The following is an 18,840-nucleotide window of genomic DNA, read 5'->3' as shown; positions in this document are numbered from 1 at the left end:
CCTAGTGTCCCTTTAATATTGAAAGTAGAAAAATGAGAAAACGGTTCCTTTTTCGTTTTTTCCCCAAAAAAAACAGCTGAAATATTCGATTTCTACTAGAGATGCGCAGTTGGCGGTTACAGCCGCGGACTCTGCGGATTAACCGCGGATCGGGCGGTTGATGTGACGAAAAATATTATTTTAATTAAATTCGGGCGGGTGGCGGGCGGTTGAACCAATCAAATGAAAAATATATGTATACACCAATCAGTGGATTGCGGGCGGGTGCGGTTTTGAAAATTGGTCAAAAACGTTGGTGCGGATGGATGGCGGATGGATGATGAGTTTTGTGATGCGGTTGTGGATGAAATAATAACCCATCCGCGCATCTCTAATTTCTACGCATGGGCGGGAATGAAACGCCCCTTTCCTCTGATTTGTCAGCCGAAGATCAAACTTTCCTGATGAGCTAGCATCATGCCATTACACGTCAGAGCCTGCCAAGGGGGCGCGGCCTTAGCTTATATTAGTCCCCGAAAAACGGCATTTTAGCAGATCTTACTCCTTTAGTGACAACATCACGTCTCTGAAACCTTGCAAGCCTTCGCCGTCGAATAAGCCCTTTCAGCCTGAGTGAGCAGCACTCAGCAGACTACGCCTTCACTTCAGAAGTCGTTTTCTCCTGCCGCCGTTCACCTGTGGTCATCCGGCATCAACGCATATCATTTTCTATTGCTAACTGTGATTTTAAGAGCGCGAAGCGTTGTTTCAAATGCACGAGGCAGACGGACACACTAGCTGCATCTCATGCCTGGGAGTCGACCACGCCAAGACTGCACTCTCTGCTGGCGGCTGCTCTGTCTGTAAGAGCATGCCCATCTCTGTGCTGCGGACACGGCTAGCTCTCTCACGAGACGGCGACGCCGCGCCCCCCGCTCTTCCTTTCCCGGCTGTACTTCGGCCGAGGAAGAAGAAACGCCACAGCCAACGGCAGCCTGAGAGCATGGAGATTAGAGCGTGCACGCCGGCCACGTCCCCGCGGGCCTCACTTTCTCCTGCTCAAACGCCCTCTCCGGTCATATTCGCGGGAGACCAGCGCACCCCCACCCATGTGGCAGGCCTTGTCTCCTTCGGCGGATCCGTCGAGGGACATGACGACAGCCTCTCCATCGCCGCATCTGAGGAGGAATGGCCGGGCTCTATCGACCCCACCATCGCTTCCCAGTCTGCCGCCAGCGTCTCAGCCACTAGGACTAACTCGGACGCGGAGATGCTTCGGATCCTTACAAAGGCCGTCTTGGGCCTCAAGCTCAAGTGGGCCTCGCCCGAGGAGCCTCCTCTAAGTCGGCTGGACGGCTGGTTCTTGACGAGTCGCCAGCGGGCCCCTCGTCACAGACCTGCGCCATTTTTTCCGGAGGTGCACGAAGAACTGACTAAGGCGTGGCGAGCTCCTTACTCTGCACGTGTGGGTTCTTTGGTTGCCACAACGCTCTCCTTGACGGCGCGGCGGAAAAGGGCTAAGAGTCGTTGCCGCCCCTCAAAGAGGCCGTGGCCGCTCATCTTTGCCCGAACACCGCTGCTAGCTGGCAAACTAGAGTGGTTCATCCATCAAAACCATGCCGAGGCACTTCAGCCCGAGCCAGACGCGCTTATTCCGCCTCCGGTCAGGCTGCTTCGGCCCTGCACACGATGGCCGTGCTGCAGGTTTACCAGGCAATACTCCTCCAATCGATGGACGAGGCTGGCCCGGCCCCCGAGGCCTTCCAAGACCTCCATAGCGCCACGGACCTAGCCTTGCGTGCTACCAAGGCTACAGCGCAGGCTATCGAGAGGAATATGGCTAGTTTGGTCGTGCTCGAGCGCCACCTTTGGCTAAACCTCACCGACATTAAGGACGCGGACAGAACAATGTTCCTCGATGCCCCTGTATCCAGCTCCGGCCTCTTCGGCCCGGCGGTGAAGGGTTTCTCAGAGAGGTACATAGAAGCGCAGAAGTCGTACCAAGCTATGCGACACTTCCTGCCGAAGCGCTCCAGCTCCGCTTCAAACAGGCCCAAGTCCGCCCCGCCTCCGCCCCGCCTCCGCCTCATCCAGCCAAGCCGGCGAAGCAGGTCTCTCAGCCCCGCCCTGCGGCTGATACCCGGTGCCAGTCGCGACCAGCGAAGCGCTACCCACTACCCTGGCGCCAGGGCCCGTGACCCAGTGTCGTGCTAGATGCTGGGCAACCAAAGACCTCCTAGCATCAAGGGTAAAAAGAGAGGGCTCGTGTCTTCTAGTGTAACCACTGTTCCTTCAACTTTGAACTTGCAAACTATGAACCTAATGGTTAAACTAAAAAAACATTTGAAACATTTGTTACTTTTGTTTGATTTGTTCATTGCAAACAGCTGAAAGACTGTAAACTGATGTTTATTATAAGCGGTATACCCCTCTTAACAAGGTGTTTGCACTAATAAACTGATGGTTCTTTCAGATGATTAAATGACTCTTATCATAGCATCATTCCCCTGTTCCGTTTCCGGTTTCATTCACTTTCCATTTTATCCACGAACGCATCATTGTGTATGTGCTTGTTTATATTAGTTGTGTTCGTGATTTAGTTAAATAAAACTTTGTGTACATTCATGCGAGTTGATTCTGGACCCTTGCTTGTAAATCAACATTAATTTAACAATTGTGATGACAGCTACATGCTAAGAAAGAGTTATTTTTCTGTGGCCATGAAAAATATTTTTCCTGAGAGTTAATAGATTATCAGAAGAAGTGTTTATAGAAGTGTTTGCTGGATGGACAGACTCATTGATTGTAATATTAATTCAGCTACATCAAGTTAATTCTATTACTGATCCACATATTTATAATTAATTATAATGTGTTATGATTAATTATTCATATATTATTCATATATGTCTTTGGTTTACTGCAATTTTAAGGAGTTTTAAGGAGAAAAAGCAGTGGTGTTGACTGAAATCGCACATGGTTTGTATTAAAGCACCACATAGACATATAATCAACATTAAAAACTGGATTTTCACCACAGGAGGTCTTTAATACAGAACATTTATTTTTAACTAATAATAGGGTAAAAAAAATGACAATAAGACTGAATCATTTCATGTCAAATGAAAGTTCAATGTATGAATCAGAAGCCAATGATTGTAATAGAAAAATCACTAAATAAACCAATCCCACCTATATAAATTTTCACTAAAACACACAAAGCATTATTATTAGTGAAAGTTTAATACAATGTGTTCTTATAGGTGCTGTCGCATAATCGTATCTAACATAAAAGTTTGCTTTTATATAATGTATAATATACACACACACACACACACATATATATACATACATATACACACAAATATATTATATATAAAACTTTTGTTTAACCAAATTCACTATTTATTCAGTTCCATTATATATACATATATATATATATATATTCATTCATTTACATTGTGGCCGTTTACAGCAAGACAAGCTTATCTAATATTTTGAGTAAATTAAGTGAATGCACAAGTGTTTTGAAATTGCTCCTTTTACTAACCCACATGCACAGATCATTCCAGTTTCTTGTCAGAGTGAGTGTGCATATGACGTTTCAGGTCTCTTTTATACATAAAACTGTTTCCACACTGAGGGCACATGAAAGGCCTCTCTCCTGTGTGAACTCTTATGTGAATCTTTAGGTTTCCTTTAAAAGTGAAACTCTTGTCACACTGAGGGCAGATGTAAAGCTTCTCTCCCGTGTGAATTCTTATGTGAACGTCAAGATTTGCTTTGTTTTTACAAGTCTTTCCACAGTGATGACACATGAAAGGCTTCTCTCCAATGTGAGTTATTACATGATTCTTAAGGTGACTGCTGTCTATGAAACTTCTTTCACACTGATGACATGTAAAACTGTTTCCTCTTGAGTGAATCCTCATGTGCTTATTATAAGTGGCTTTAAATCTCATACTCTTTCCACACTGATCACATGTGAACGGGTTCTCTCCAGTGTGAACTCTCATGTGAGTCTTGAGACCTCCTTTTCGTGAGAAGCTCTTCCCACAATGATTGCAGATGAAAGCGTCTCCTCCAGTGTGAATTTTCATGTGGACGTTAAAGTTTCCTCTTTGAGTGAAACTTATTCCACACTGTTGGCAGGTGAAAGGCTTCTCTCCTTTGTGAAGTCTCATGTGGACATTAAGGTTCCCTCTATGAGTGAAACTTTTCTCACACAGCTGGCAGTTAAAATGACGTCTGGTTTTGGCCTTTTGACCTCTTTTTCGTGAGGAAGTCTTTTTTGTCTTTGAGCAACCAAAACAGTTTTTTCCGTTTATAAAATCCTGATCTTTCTCATTCTGAATTTTCACTTCAATTTCCTTTGGTTCTTGACTCTCCTCTTTCAGCTGCATCAGCTTGTCTAAAACAAAACAAATACGAGTTAACCCTTTTTAATGACAAAGCAACAGAAATTAAACATAAAAGCATCCAAAACAAATACCATCAATGGTATTAGTAACCAGCAATGAGTATACTAGATCCTCTACACACTAAGCTACTGAAAAGAGAGTGTTAAAAGTTTTATTTCAAAGAGTTACATGTGCAGATTAATTAAATCGTAAACTAATTACACCCTTGGCAGAGAAATAACCCCCAAAAGATCATTGAAAGTCATTATTGTGCAAGATGTGAAAAGTATTGAATAGACATTACAAAAAAGTCATTTTAAAAATACATATTTTTTATTCAACTAATTTAAATTTATTACACACACTTTCAGGCAGCATCCTTTAACTTGCACATGGTCTCGCAGCAAAAGCTGTGTATCTAAATAACCATACAGAATATAGGCAGCTGCTGATATATGAATAGGAAAAAAAAAAAACACAGGTCAAGTTAAATTACTCGATTACACGACAAAGATGTAGTAAAAACGGAGAAGATTTTTCTTTGCACAAACGGCAATGTTGTCAAAAAGAAATCCCCGTTCAGACGGATGGACGAAAATGACAAAAAACGCTGTATTATGCATTACAGGCCAGTAGTTGGTGATGTCACTTTGTAAGGAACACTACGTGCACATACACATTCTTACAGAGCGGGGAATACAAACAATCAAGATGGCAAAAGCATTGAACTTTTTTATCTGGATGGACAATGAGGTTTCTTTATTACTACAAGTGATTCTGGACTAAAAAAGCGGCAAAATGTCAGGAAAATGTGGACTGGGAGTCATGCCAGTCTAAGTATTCTGACATCTTGGAGGCATTCCATTCAATTGATGTCAACGCCAGAGGTTGTCAAGTCCCTAAGAGACCATCTTCAAATAGGTTTGGTCATTACGGTCATTTATACAACAGTTAGGTCCGGTCCGGTCCGATAACTGATACATTTCTGATTTAACAATATGAGATTCCATGAGAGGGGATATAATGGCTCGTTTCCACCGAGCGGTACGGTACAGTACTGTTCAAGATGGTAAACCCTGATCCGGCTTGCGTTTCCACCACCAACAGTACCCTTACTTGATTGGCGTGGTGTAGCCTATTCCGGGAAGAAGCGATCAACGTCATTTTCGCGCAAAGAAGAAAGCGACATAGAAAACAACAATGGATGACATACAGCAGATCTTGTTCTTTGGCTGTTTGTCACAAGAAAAAAAGCGCAGACATTAGGCGTTTCTCAATACCAAGTACGCAAAGTTTGGACTCAGGAGAATGACTCCCGAGGACGTGAGTCCGGTAATTCTGCAAATGGAACAGCGCTTTCTTGAAAGTGTCAATCAGCTCGCTCTGCTACTCCGGTTATCTCTGTATGTACATTTTAAGCAACAATAAAACAAAATATGTCAAAACACCACATTGCCTCTTTTCGTTTAAATTTAAAAAAATATGAAACATATTAATATGGTCCAGGCAAAATGTGCATTTGTACTCTGATCATCTTCACTGTAATAAAATTAAAAATGACATAACTCAACCCTGTCACTTTTTGTTAAATTTCAGTTTTATCAATAATAGCCATTATAAAAGTATAAGTAACAGGTACAAGAAGCTATACAATAAGAAATAAAGCAAACAATCAAAAGTCAAACATACCAAATCAGCGCTCTAGTCTAACATTAAAAAGTTAAATAGCCTAAATTTATAAAGTTATGAAACTTCACTCAGCCCTCAGCCAAAACGATTGGCCAGGGAACAAATTATAGATTCACGAGACCCAAGATCGCCCATTAGATATACACAAGACGAATTATATCTCATGTTTAACCACTACAGAGACGTCAGAGTCAGCGGCAAACATCAGAAGGACTAGCCGAGGAAAGGCTGTTCTAGGGTACATGAGCGCCGAGCGCCCGGTGATCACCTGGAATGGATCTCATAACCTGGATCAAATTTTCTTAAATCTTTATAAATAAACCACAGATTTGAGCTTTGAACAACTACATTCTCGCCTGAAAAACTCTTAAAACTACATTTTGTGACACAATAACAGTAGTATTGTATTTCAACTGTATTTAAAAAAAATGGCGCCTCTTATGTTGTCATTCCCCTTGTAGCTGACGATACTCTGTCAACTAATCAACGTTCTGCAGTGAGTCTAGCTCCCCCCTTTAGTACCGTACCACTGTGCTAGGTACCCCAACGGAAGTTCGGCATTTTGGTATCATTCACAACTTTTGACAGTGGAAACAGAAATAATTGCATAACCGCTCGGTGAAAACGAGCCATAAGGCAGCTTTATGGCAGAACATTTTTATTGGCTTGTATTCTATTGGTCTGTATGTGTACCTAGTTGATGGGTCTTTGCAAGTTGTCTTTGGTGTACCAGTGTTTAAATGTGTTGCTGTTGCACTGAAAAGTGAAATCTTGATGCACGTCAAAAACCAAAAAAAACAACAAATTGTTGTTGTTTTTTTACATGAAAACAAAAAACAGTTTGAAAACCAATACAATTTTGTCACATTTCAGATTTCTCATATTTTAACAACTGATTATTTGACAGAATCATCAAATAATATAATAATGTAACAAAAGAATATTCAACATGGTAAGGACTCTTCTTTTTTTCTTTTTTATAAAGTTGTATACATTTTGGGACTTTTTTTTAGAAATCAAAAAAGATCCATCCACAAAGGAGTATGGGATGCAAAAACTTTGAAGCACAATGTCAAAGCTGCTCAGAACGCAGATAGAACCTTATAATTCCATAGTAATTTTGAGATCTAATCAAATGTCCGAGGTATGCGTGATCATCCGTTGATTTGTTGTAAATTATACTGTATGTTAGGGACTGGGATATATTTGATATATATATATATATATTTGACTATGTATTGTTTGGATTATCATAATGTGCACTAAAGTTACTTAGCTGCCATTATGCATAAAAAATTAAAGATTATTTGTGTTAAAATAGTAAGATTGTTTAGCTGTTACGGTCTATAGACCATAGTAAATTGATATCTTGCAACATATGTTCTACTGCAGCAATATTTTTGTCAGACGTGTGCTAACTTGTATTTTTTTTGCCTAATGAATCTTTTAACCCTCTGGTGCTCTTTTGACATTTTTGACCAAAAATGTTTACGTTTTATTTTGTTTTAGAATTTTTAACTTAATCGGAATGGTACGAAACTTGGTAAAGGTTTTGGTACTTGCTGTGTGAAAAAAAACCTGATGATTGGAAAAGGTTACATTTTTTTTACATACTTTAAGACTGCAAGGGAAGCTCAGCTTCCCCTATAATGTCAAAAAAATAATGGTCAAATATGTACTATTGTGTTAACATTTTATTTACTAAAAATGCATTACAACACATTCATCTCAAAGACGAGTTCGTTCAGAATCAGCTACATATAGCAGGTTGGCTGACTCGATTCTCATACATTCCTGTAGCGTCACAGTGCATTTCCCCGTTGAAGCCCAGCATCCATTGACTTCAACATTGAACAGTTTTTTTTCAGTGCTTCGAAACTAGATGGTCATTGGATAAATGCTGCGATTATGTCCCGCCCATGGACGCTCAGCTTCTCTGGGGGTGAATGAGGAGTGGGCTGGCCTGGACTCCGGGCTTCTGCGTGATGATTGGAGGGTCTGTCGAAAGACTGCATCTCCTTTTGATTGACAGTGATTTCATACACTAAAAAGTCGCTGATGCTGAAGCTATTCGAGCTCAGTCCCATCGCGGATTTTTCAAAGACAAACTGCTGCAACCTATTTCTTGGTATTTGCTTGTCGAAATTGCTAGCCAATTTTCATAATATATTTCACACAATTCTACATTTATATCTTTATTATATTATTACTTAATATATTTTTTATATTATTAGTAGTAATAATTAAAAAATAATTAAAAGCAATTTTTTTGTAAAAAAAAAAAAAAAAAAAAAAATCAAGCAGAAATTTGGAACAAAACTTGTTTGAAAATAGTATTTTTGTGCATTTTTCAAAACAATAAATGTAAAATTCAGTAACCTTTTTAAGTTCACTTTTTTAAACTTTTTTCACTTCCGCAATAATCTGTCAAAAAGAGACCAAACTTAAACTGTCTTGAATACTTTTAGGCCCCATTTACACTGCATGGTTCAAGTGACCCAATTCCGATTTTTTCCTCTCATGTGGCACAGATCGGATATGACCGGTGAAAGTGTAAGCAGGAAAAAAACGCATGGATTCCGATTTTCTCAGATTGGATTCAGGCCTCATTCATATGTGGTAATAAATCGGATATGAATTGGATACATGCATTTGCGTGTGCCATGTAAGCAGACAAATCGGATATTCCCCAGTAAATGCGAGTAAGTATCCGTACCCGATGGTCAAATTATGTATTCGTATGTGTTGTTACGCGTGAGGATAAATGGATGATCATCACCTTCAACAGCGGACTCGAGGCGACGGTTGATGCGCGCATCTCTAATGGTAACATAATACACTGATGAATGAGCGCTGCTTTTAAATGAACATTTCTTTAAAACGAAATTTATTTGACAGAATTTCATTTTCTTAATGGCATAAACAGGCTTTACTCCCTTGAAACTTAAACTGGAATGGAACATACTCATATTTTAGAGAATGTAGTTAATATTTTCGTTAATAATGATTTATCATATCCACCCGCGACCCACCCGAAATTAATCAGAATTTATTTTTATTAGCCTACTTGACTCGCCCGATCTGCAGATTATCCGCAGAGCCCACGCGGATATAACCGCGATCTGCGCATCATTATAATAATTTTGTCTGCTTCTGCATCCATTGCATATTGGGCTGTTTTACTTCATTTTCCGGGTCAGAAAGTCTACATTTGGTTGTTTTGGCAGTGTATAGTGTAAATGCAAATATCGGATACGGGTCACTTTTTAAAGATGATGTAAGTGGGTCGTCAAATCGGAATTGGGCATCAAGACCTGCAGTGTAAATGCAGCCTTAGAGCACAGACTTAAGTTGGAAATGAAATTTTCAGGTCTATGCTCAAAAGTGAATAAATGGATTATACAGAATAAATATAATTTAGTACCATAAAATCCTCCCAAAATACAAAATATTAAATAAAAAACATGATCGAACTAAAATATAGTTAATTTATTTAATTGAAATAAAAAGAGCATTTCTGTCACCTTTGGAAGGTGGTTTCCCTGAATGCACTTTGAGCTTTGATGAGAAAACATAGGGTATAATACGCTGTATACTGTTTACATTGAAAATGCATAGATAGGGTGCCGATACCCATATTTGATACAGTTTCGGGACACTAACTATAATTGTTGTCTGTTGCTGGTGATGAAGTCACACTTGGAGGTTGGATATATATATTGACTCTAAGGGTGATGCAGTACAATTCCTATGTATGTGTACAATTCTTTTTGTGCTCTGCAAATGGCAAATAAAACTTTGAACTTTGGATGATCAGCATTGAAAACCACATCTGTGAAGGCATCCACCAAACTTCATCTCAGGACTTAGTGCAGTTTTCGCCACCTACCATGTCTTCAACTTGCAATACCAAGAGGAAGCTGGAAGGACATTGGAGTTTGTTCAAAAGGTAAATCCTCTGCTAGCCCTAAATATTGTTCGGACATTTTGCCCCTCTTTCCAGTTCTGTTCAGGATACTGGCATTATAGCAGCAGCTTAGAAGATGTATGAGGTGCAGAGGTGGGTAGAGTATCTAAAAACTGTACTCAAGTAAAAGTACAAGTACTTATAGAAATATTTACTCAAAGTAAAAGTAAAAGTAATAATCTTAATAGTTACTTGAGTAAGAGTAAAAAAGTATCCAATGAAAAAACTACTCAAGTAGCGAGTAACTAGTTACTTCGGATCATATAGGCATATGAAGACTTCATGATGCAAAAGCCTCTGAGCGCCATCCAAAACCCTCCTCCAAAACAATCACTTCTATCAAGCTTGCATATTCAAGTTCAGTAATTTCACTTTAATGACAATTAATAGGTAGGCTATATTTCATTGTCATTTAAGTGTGAACACAAACATACAAGCCCGATAAAAATGCCCTTCCAGAAGAAAATGTCAGATGGCACCCAGAGGCCCCCGCCTCTGAAGTTGTCATATATATAAAATTATATTATTTAGAATTTCTTTATTTAAATGACTATTATTATCAGCTATCTTTGCAACAAAAACAGAAGAGAGACGTAAGCATTATTTCTGCCATCTGTATAGCTCGAAAATCATTGCCTGTCCTCTGGTTTGTATAATAGTAACTTATACAACTACATTTGGATTATTAGACAATGTCGAAATAAAGTGAATCTGCAGAGTGTTGCATAAGGCATGTATTGACAGAGAAGAGTTAAAAACTCTTCACATGTGCTCGCGCTCATGACTGCTACTGAACATCTGAACACAAAAAAAAAACAAAAAAAACAAATAAAAGTACATCGACGGATCTTCTTCTGACTGTTCTCCAAAATATAATCAAATGTATATTTCTGCAAGCATGTTTAAACTGGTTAACTGTGTCTATGGCAGGCAAAGGCATTCGTTTTCAAGTCGAGTTCGCACGCCACTGCGCAACAATACACACAATAACGCGGGATGGCGGGTGTTCATAAACTGTGAACAATGGTAGCTTTATTTAATGTAAATTAATGTATATGTCCAAAAAAACGGGTAATGTCATACTTTCTAGTATCGTGGCGTAATAATCTGTTTGGTTGTAAAATGTATTACCTGAGTGAAATGAAATCGAATATATCGTCCTGTGGAATCATTCATTCACAGACAGCATACGAAGATGTTCAACTAATAAAGATCTTCATCGCTGGCAAATATATGATGCATTTGAAGATTTGCTCTCACTTGACTGTACTGTAGGTCAACGGCCACTTCATCTAACGCTCTTGATGTGCTTAAATCTTCCTGTTACGACTCCGAGTCCAGTGTGAATTGAAAGCGCTTCAGATGATTCAGTGCGTGCAGGGAACTGAACAGAATCAGGAACTGAATCATTCAAACTGATTCGCGAACCGACTTAGACAGATCTGCTAATTTGTTTGATGAAGTCTTTGAACAGAATCGACTCAAAAGAGTGATTCATTTGTGAATTGAGCATCGCTCAAGTCCAGAAAAAAGATACAGCGCGCTTGGAATAAACTACGCATTTAACAACACATATTGCATTAAAATAAAGTAACGAGAGGAACGTCACCCAATGTAACGAAGTAAAAGTACAGTTTTTTCATTAGAAATGTACTCGAGTTAAAGTAAAAAGTACCCACATTCAAATCTACTCTTAAAAGTACATTTTTTCTAAAAAAGTACTCAAGTAAATGTAACGAAGTAAATGTACTTCGTTACTACCCACCTCTGATGAGGTGAATGCAGTGTGGTTTGTCTTGAGTGCAATTAATCTTTACTTACCTCACCTAATATCTTAAATTTCTCTGTTATTACATTTAGGCACTTCATTGGTGTGAACTCTGAGAGGGGAACAAAGGCCAGTAAGGTGAAGGTGGTGTCCAAGAATCCAACTGTGGCCACTCTTATATAAAACCTAACTGACTTTAAATTGGGCTTTATTTAGTCATGTGAAGTCACAGCATTGTGCTCTGTTTAGCCCAGTCTCACTGGTGTAGTGGAAATAGCATCCTTTAATGAATGCATTTGATGCAATATTAACTTTAAAAAATATCACAAATTTCTGTAGAGCTGGACATTTTAATAAGGATCAATAACTGAGTTCAGCTTTGAGAATGAAACCAACCTGTTTGTGTCTCAGTATCTTCATGTTTCACTTCTTCAATCTTCATGTTCTCACTCTCCTCTTTAATAGACGCCATCTTTATGTCATGTGGATCTCAGTTGCTCCAACCTGAGTTTCTGTCATATTGAAGATAAGAATAATTAACAGAAAGAAAAATAAATCAAAACTCTGTGTGCGTCTCAATCTCTATGTAATGATTTGTAGATTACTTAATAGGGCTGCAAGGATATGGTAACAAGCAACCACTTAGCCGTTGAAGGTTTGCATCCTGTTTCTTTACCGTTTGACGCAGAGTTTAACCAATAGGGGGCATTTTAAAAGGGTCATGAACTGGCTTTTTAAAAAGTTTTTTTTTTTTTTTTTTTAAACTGTTGTCTGAGGTCAACTTATTACGTTCGCATGTTTTTTACATTCAAAAACAACATGAATAAGTAATAAGCTATTTTCTACCCTGGTTTTTATGGGTGTGCCACATTGAAGACTTGGAAGCAAACACCCAATGCTATGATTGGATAACAGTTTTGCATATTATGAGTTTCGAGTCCACCGTCAGTTCACGTGGGGAATAGTTTTGAAAACTTCCAATGTGGAAAAGTGGCAATCGGAATGATTCGCCTACATGTTAGACCCAGAGTGTGATCACGAATCACAGGACAATACGTCCTTCATAGTTGGATCCTTCTGTGACTGGTTAGACACATACACAATCAGTAGATATCAAACGATATGTAACAATGCAATACTAGCACATGTAAAAAACATTTTTTAATGCCCAAGTGTTGCATCGTTCCTGTCAGATCCAATATAGAAGCCACAGCATGGTTTTTTAATCTCATTCTGTCTGCAAATCTGCCTGTGTCTTGTTTACAAAAGAATCTGCGGTAAAATTAAGCGAACAAACGCACAATGTCTTACCATTATCATACCATATCAAGTTCAACCACGCATTCCTAAATTGTAATCCGAAGGAAGCTTGTTCTTTCACAACCATGCACGGCACAATATTTTGTAATCTTCAGTGGCATTTTTATTGCTTGGTAGCTCTATCCGGTTTAGTACAATGTAGGCCTATGTTATTTACCTATTACATGTCATGGGCGAATCGGTGGGTAGGGCTACAGAATTAGGCGTTGGTCTTCTTCTGTTGAGGCAGCGGTTCGCTACTCTCTGACATCACAGGTAGGCCAATTCGCAGATCCCGCTTTTGATGATCCAGCTGTTAATAAAAGCTTTTATTTGATGAAGGACGTTTTCAGCTCCGAAATTTACAGGATATTCTTATATTACGATGAGTAATATCAAAAGTTCCAAGGAAAAATTGATTTTTCAATTCATGACCCCTTTAACACTGCACATGCTGATTGAAAGAGCCAAGAACGGCATTTTGAAAAGATGAGCGGGAGCAGTTCAACTCCACAACAAAGTGTGTCTGTAAAAGAGCAAAGTCATTTTGGATTTTGAAGTTCTGATGTACTTCAAAGGCAAGTACTGTGTAAAATCTGCCGAACGTCTGTGTTGACCTCGCGAGGCAACAAACAACCTGTATCAACACCTGTAGAAGTATCACAGACAAATCTATTATGAATGCATGGCCACAAGGTCCACCGATGAACACACTGTCGCAACCATCGCGACTGACATCTAAGCAAATCTAAGCAGATAGCACAGGTACGTCTGTAAGATATCTACTAAAGATCTGGAAAATATCTGCTGTGTAAATACATCTGATAAACATCTTATTGTTGTATATATATATATAAAAAAAAAAATCTTACAGATGTAAATACAGACATCAAATAGATCTGAGATGCTATCAGGTTTAAAGCTGAGCTGAAAGAGGTGGACTATTACACAACAACATGACATCTGGCCCAAGCAGACAGCTGAATCATATTAAAGTCTTACTGTTCATCTCTTCTGTGAGGATTTTGAATTAAAGAGTCGTTGTTTACAAACGTCATACTTTAAATTATTCGAAAAATAATGCGCACCCAAGGTGGAAATGCGGCCACAACGCAAAGCGCGTTATTTTTCAAATATTTCAATGGCCCGGAGTCAATTATTCCACTTATACTATGGTTACCACACCATAAAACATCCTTCAGATTAGGGGTGGGCGATATCTCGATATTTACGATATATCGAGATATTTTTTAAACTCGATATGGATTTTGACATATCGTATATATCGATATATTGTTTATATTTAATTCTGATTTCGCCACTTTGCTTGTTTGCCTTCTATGTGCTGTGCTCGCCGTTGCCGTCCTCCGCCTGCTTGCTTTTGTTCCCCCTCCCCTCGCGTGTTGTCTCATTCAACCAAGTCACATATCTTTCCCCGCCCAGCGAGTGCTTGAAGTGCGTCCGAAACAGCGCGCGCGCGCGATCAGTTGTTGTTGGTAATTTTTTGTGTAGCGTCGCCTCTCGCCGCATTGCTTTTGTTTGAGGGCGCTTAATTTACAAGTGCTTAGTTTACATCACTCACACTTAACATGCTCCCCTGTAGAAACGGGCCTGGCAGCTCGCGCCAGGTCTAGACACGGTGAAAGTTTCCTGATTGTGACGGATGGCCGAATTTACATGACACATTATAAATTAGCGTTAGCCTACCTATTCTGCTATAGATACAGTGCCAAAAAGAAGAGAAGAGGATAAAGACAGAGGTAAAGTGATGTAATGAATGAACAGTTTATCTAATTGCATAGTAGTAAGATACTGTAATTTAATGGCAGTTATTTTTACCTTAAACTTTATGCTAGCAGTTGTTCTGAGTTCTCCAGAGGCCCCAGACAGTGTGATTTTGTAACAATCATGTCAGTTTTTAGACGCATTTTTATAACTTTTTTTTAAATTAATGTTTTACTCTACAGTTGTGCAGTTTTTGGGGGATATATGGCATTTTTTAAATTTATTTGCCAAAATTAGTAATGATATTTATATACAGGTTTATTAAAAATAGTGCAATATGTATTATTTCTTCCTTTATTTTACAGTTAAATTATTATTTTTGTATGCAGGGATTTTTTATTTTTTTTTTAAATGTAGCAGAAACACTTTGTTCATACATGAACTGCCTACCTATTTGCACTTCAATAAAAAAAAGACTTTGTGGTATTTGGCATATTTGTTTTTGCAGTAGTTTTTGGGGGGTTATTTTTCCTGTAAAGATATTGAGATATATATCGTATATCGAGATATAGCAAAATATATCGAGATATATTTTTTGCTCCATATCGCCCAGCCCTACTTCAGATGATGCATTTCAAGATATGTCAGGTCAGACTAATTTCTTACGCATCTCATCCCACACCACCATTGCTAATTCCAAAACATCATCTTACAGCTAGTAAAGGATACTCGAGCCACTGAAAGCAAACTAATGCGAGAGAGAGAGAGAGAGAGAGAGAGAGAGAATGTGAAGAATTACCTCAGTCTGTGTCGCTCACAAATAGTGAAACTATATGTTGATCTGCTCAAAGAACAGTGCCATTTTTTCCTCACCAGTGAGAAATTAACAACTTAAAGGAGCCGTATGTAAGATTGTGGCCAAAACTGGTACTGCAATCACTTTCAAATTATTGTAGACCCTTTTGAGCCGACGTCACAGTTACGTCACGGCACTAGCTGGAGGCAAAACAAACAGAATACTGGAGGCGGCCAATACAAACCAGCACAGATTCGGCTACATAATAAGAAGCTTAAAGGGGGGGTGAATTGCTGTTTCATGCATACTGAGTTTTTTACACTGTTAAAGAGTTGGATTCCCATGCTAAACATGGACAAAGTTTCAAAAGTTAAGTTGTACGTTTGAAGGAGTATTTTTGTTCCAAAAATACTCCTTCCGGTTTGTCACAAGTTTCGGAAAGTTTTTTTCGAGTATGGCTCTGTCTTACGTAAGATAGAGCGGAATTTCCTTATATGGGTCCTAAGGGCACTTCTCCGCGGCCGCGCGCGCACTCGCAGACCAGAGAGAGAAGAGAGCGAAAGCAGTACGTTACCTCAAAGCGCTATGTTCGGCTTTTAGGGAAGTCAATGTCACCAAAGAAGTGGGTTTTTGGTTGGCAGGGCAAGACAACCCTGCACAGATTCCCAAAGAACCCAGCGTTAAGGGAATAGTGGATGGAGTTTGTTTTTTCGAAGCATCAACGGAGGTTGTGCACGACTCTTTGTTCCCTGCATTTCGACGATGATTGTTTTATAAACAAAGCCCAGATCGACTTATTTGCAGATCGTCTAATGCTTAAGGATCGAGCAGTCACGGTGAGTAAACTACTTCAAATGTCTCTCTGTGTTGTTGTTAGATCAGTTAGCACAGCTATAGCACACCGCCCACACGGCCCGCCCCCAGCCGCTCGTTTTTTTCCGGAAAGACTCGGTACAGTCAATCTTTCACTTATAAATATAATAAAACTAAAGACGTTTTGGAGATATGAAGGATGCAATACTACTCTATAGGTACTCAAGATTAACAGGAGATTGAGTGAAAATGAGCATTTCACCCCCCCTTTAAATTATTATTTTTATTATTAAATGTCATCTTGTTGTGTTGTTGAGTGCAAGAATTGATGATAAATGAGTATGCTGTATCTGGAATTTTTATTTCTAGATAATATTCATATCATTAAAATTGCACCGTAGTGTCACTCTTTACATTGTCGTCTTCTTGGCGCTGGCTAGGCAGAACTGCGGATCGTACCACACAAGTCTTTACATGACCATTCAGCACATAGTTATAGGCATCTAAATATATATATATGCCCTCAGTTTCTCTTTACCCTCGGTTTCTCTATCGGGTAGGTGTAGAAGTCAGGCCACTCAACCGGAGGTAGCGTTAACGTTAATCCTGTCAGATCGTCCATTGACTGATCGTGTACGGTCATCTGGTTTCGTCCGTTAAAATTAACTTTTGCAAATAACAATCGCGGTCCTGGACAGTGGCTTGCACATTAAGACAAAATCAGATTTTCTCCAGTCATTGTTAAAAAAACAAGCTAACAAAACTGGCAAACTAGCAAACTAGCGTAAGTGAAGCGGCCAGAGGGATCTTTCTGCCTCCAGCTAAGCTCCGCCCACACAAATACGTCACCATGTTTACCAACTGTAAAAGGGTCTATAGAGCGGTGTAAGTTGTTAAACTATTTTACTGATAAAATCGTCAGAGCAGTGAAAGTGTGTGTCCACTGTCCATACACCAAATTACAGTGAAGCGCAACTGTTTTTGTACGGTGTTCGGTCAAAAGGATTTAAGCAGTGAATTTTGAAGTGATCTCTTCTAGTAAACTCAGAGATCTGGATTCGAACGGCAATTAAATTACCATACGACCTTAGTGTTTAAAAAAAAAGTAGATAATTTGGCTGGGGATTTCTACATGGGTGGTGAGAGAAAAACACTGACATTATGGATTTGGATGGGAATAAAATACAAACTAACCCCTGTAAAAGCTGAAAATACTTTGTCCACATGATAAACAATTAACATCCAAATAGTGCTATTGTTGCAACCTTAATGTAGGTTTTGGCCAGTGTTTGTATTCTTTAAAAGGTTAAGATTTGTGAATTTAACTTTATTTAAGATACTGCAGTTATTTGCTGAATTTGTCATGACAGATGTTTGTATCATGACAACTTTATTTGAAGAATAAAAAAATGCTACACAATGTTAGTGGTTTTAAATAATCATAACAGTTTGTGATTATGCTTGGTCTTTCTTTGGTGCTGTTAAAACACCACAACAAACATGTAGCTCTTTTTTTTTTTAATAATAGTAAATCGCAATTTAGATCAGAAAAAAAGAAAGAAAATCGTGCAGCCCCATTACTACTTATTTTACCAGATTACACTTTTATTATATCCAGGGTACATGTACATTTTTAGAAATTGCCCAACAAACATTTGCATTTCAATCTAAATTTTAGGTCACAATAAAATGGTGTCAGATAAGACTTTAATTGAAATGAAAATTACTTTAAACACCTGATTCACGATATGGGGCGAGAAATTAGATGCACCTTTGCTATCATTCATTTGTGGACGCGCTTTACTCAATAACAATAACGTTTATTAATGCTAGATGAGCATTACAATGTTACATTCAAAAATAATGAATTGATGTACAACACTTGTAAAAACTATAAAAAAGAATGAACAGTGTGCATCGATTTAAATACTTTAAATGCATAAAAACACAAACCTTTCTTCAGCCGAATCACAAGAGATGTAGGAGCGCGGCGCCGCCTTGTGACATCACATCGCCACACCAAAATAAGAGTCCCGCTCGCGCTGCTTTGTCTAAAATCACAAAAGTGCATAGAAAAAAAGAAAAACATACTATAATAATAAAACATTATATCAGGGGTATTCAGAGTCGAAAATCCTAGTGAAATACATATTTAAATACGTTGTTCAATTATGTGCTGAAAACAATTGCCAAAGTATGTAGAAGAAAAACCGTCTGTTTGAATGCAAACACTATATTTAATAGGTTTTGGGCTAAAAAAAAATGTTTACTAACAGTTCATTTTTGCTTCAAGTTTTTCATGAAAGAACCGTAGAATAACCGTTATACAATAGCCTAAACAAGATTTGTCTTTAAAAAATAAATCTTATAGGGCCATAGACTACTTTTAAAACACAAAACAAAT

General features: G+C 38.8%; 1 protein-coding gene across 4 annotated transcripts; it reads right to left on the bottom strand.

The window, feature by feature from the left end:
• Window positions 1-3,147: 3,147 nt before the first annotated feature.
• Window positions 3,148-18,487, bottom strand: LOC307157395 (uncharacterized protein). Of its 4 annotated transcripts, none has more exons than XM_079869318.1 (4): window positions 18,390-18,487; window positions 13,281-13,415; window positions 12,200-12,315; window positions 3,148-4,390 (listed from the first exon to the last, which is right to left on the bottom strand). In XM_079869318.1, the coding sequence occupies exons 3-4, from the start codon at window positions 12,273-12,275 to the stop codon at window positions 3,543-3,545; spliced, it is 924 nt and encodes a 307-aa protein (XP_079725444.1). In that variant the 5' UTR covers window positions 12,276-12,315; window positions 13,281-13,415; window positions 18,390-18,487; the 3' UTR covers window positions 3,148-3,542. The 4 variants fall into 4 exon arrangements, with proteins under 4 accessions (XP_079725444.1, XP_079725445.1, XP_079725442.1 ...); XM_079869319.1 differs by having other exon boundaries at window positions 12,200-12,307; XM_079869316.1 differs by lacking the exon at window positions 13,281-13,415.
• Between the last annotated feature and the right edge of the window lie 353 nt (window positions 18,488-18,840).

Source organism: Squalius cephalus, assembly GCF_949319135.1.
Source record: "Squalius cephalus genome assembly, chromosome: 4".
NCBI lineage: Eukaryota > Metazoa > Chordata > Actinopteri > Cypriniformes > Leuciscidae > Squalius > Squalius cephalus.
The sequence above is the reverse complement of the archived record's forward strand: the minus strand, read 5'-3'. Positions and strand labels throughout refer to the sequence as shown.

What these genes read in the sequence shown, in the direction of transcription:
- LOC307157395 (XM_079869318.1), bottom strand. Translation starts at nt 12,275, where the DNA reads ATGGCGTCTATTAAAGAGGAGAGTGAGAACATGAAGATTGAAGAAGTG. An exon ending in AGATACTGAGACACAAACAG is followed by an intron (nt 4,391 to 12,199) that starts GTTGGTTTCATT and finishes GTTTTGTTTTAG; the next exon opens with ACAAGCTGATGCAGCTGAAA.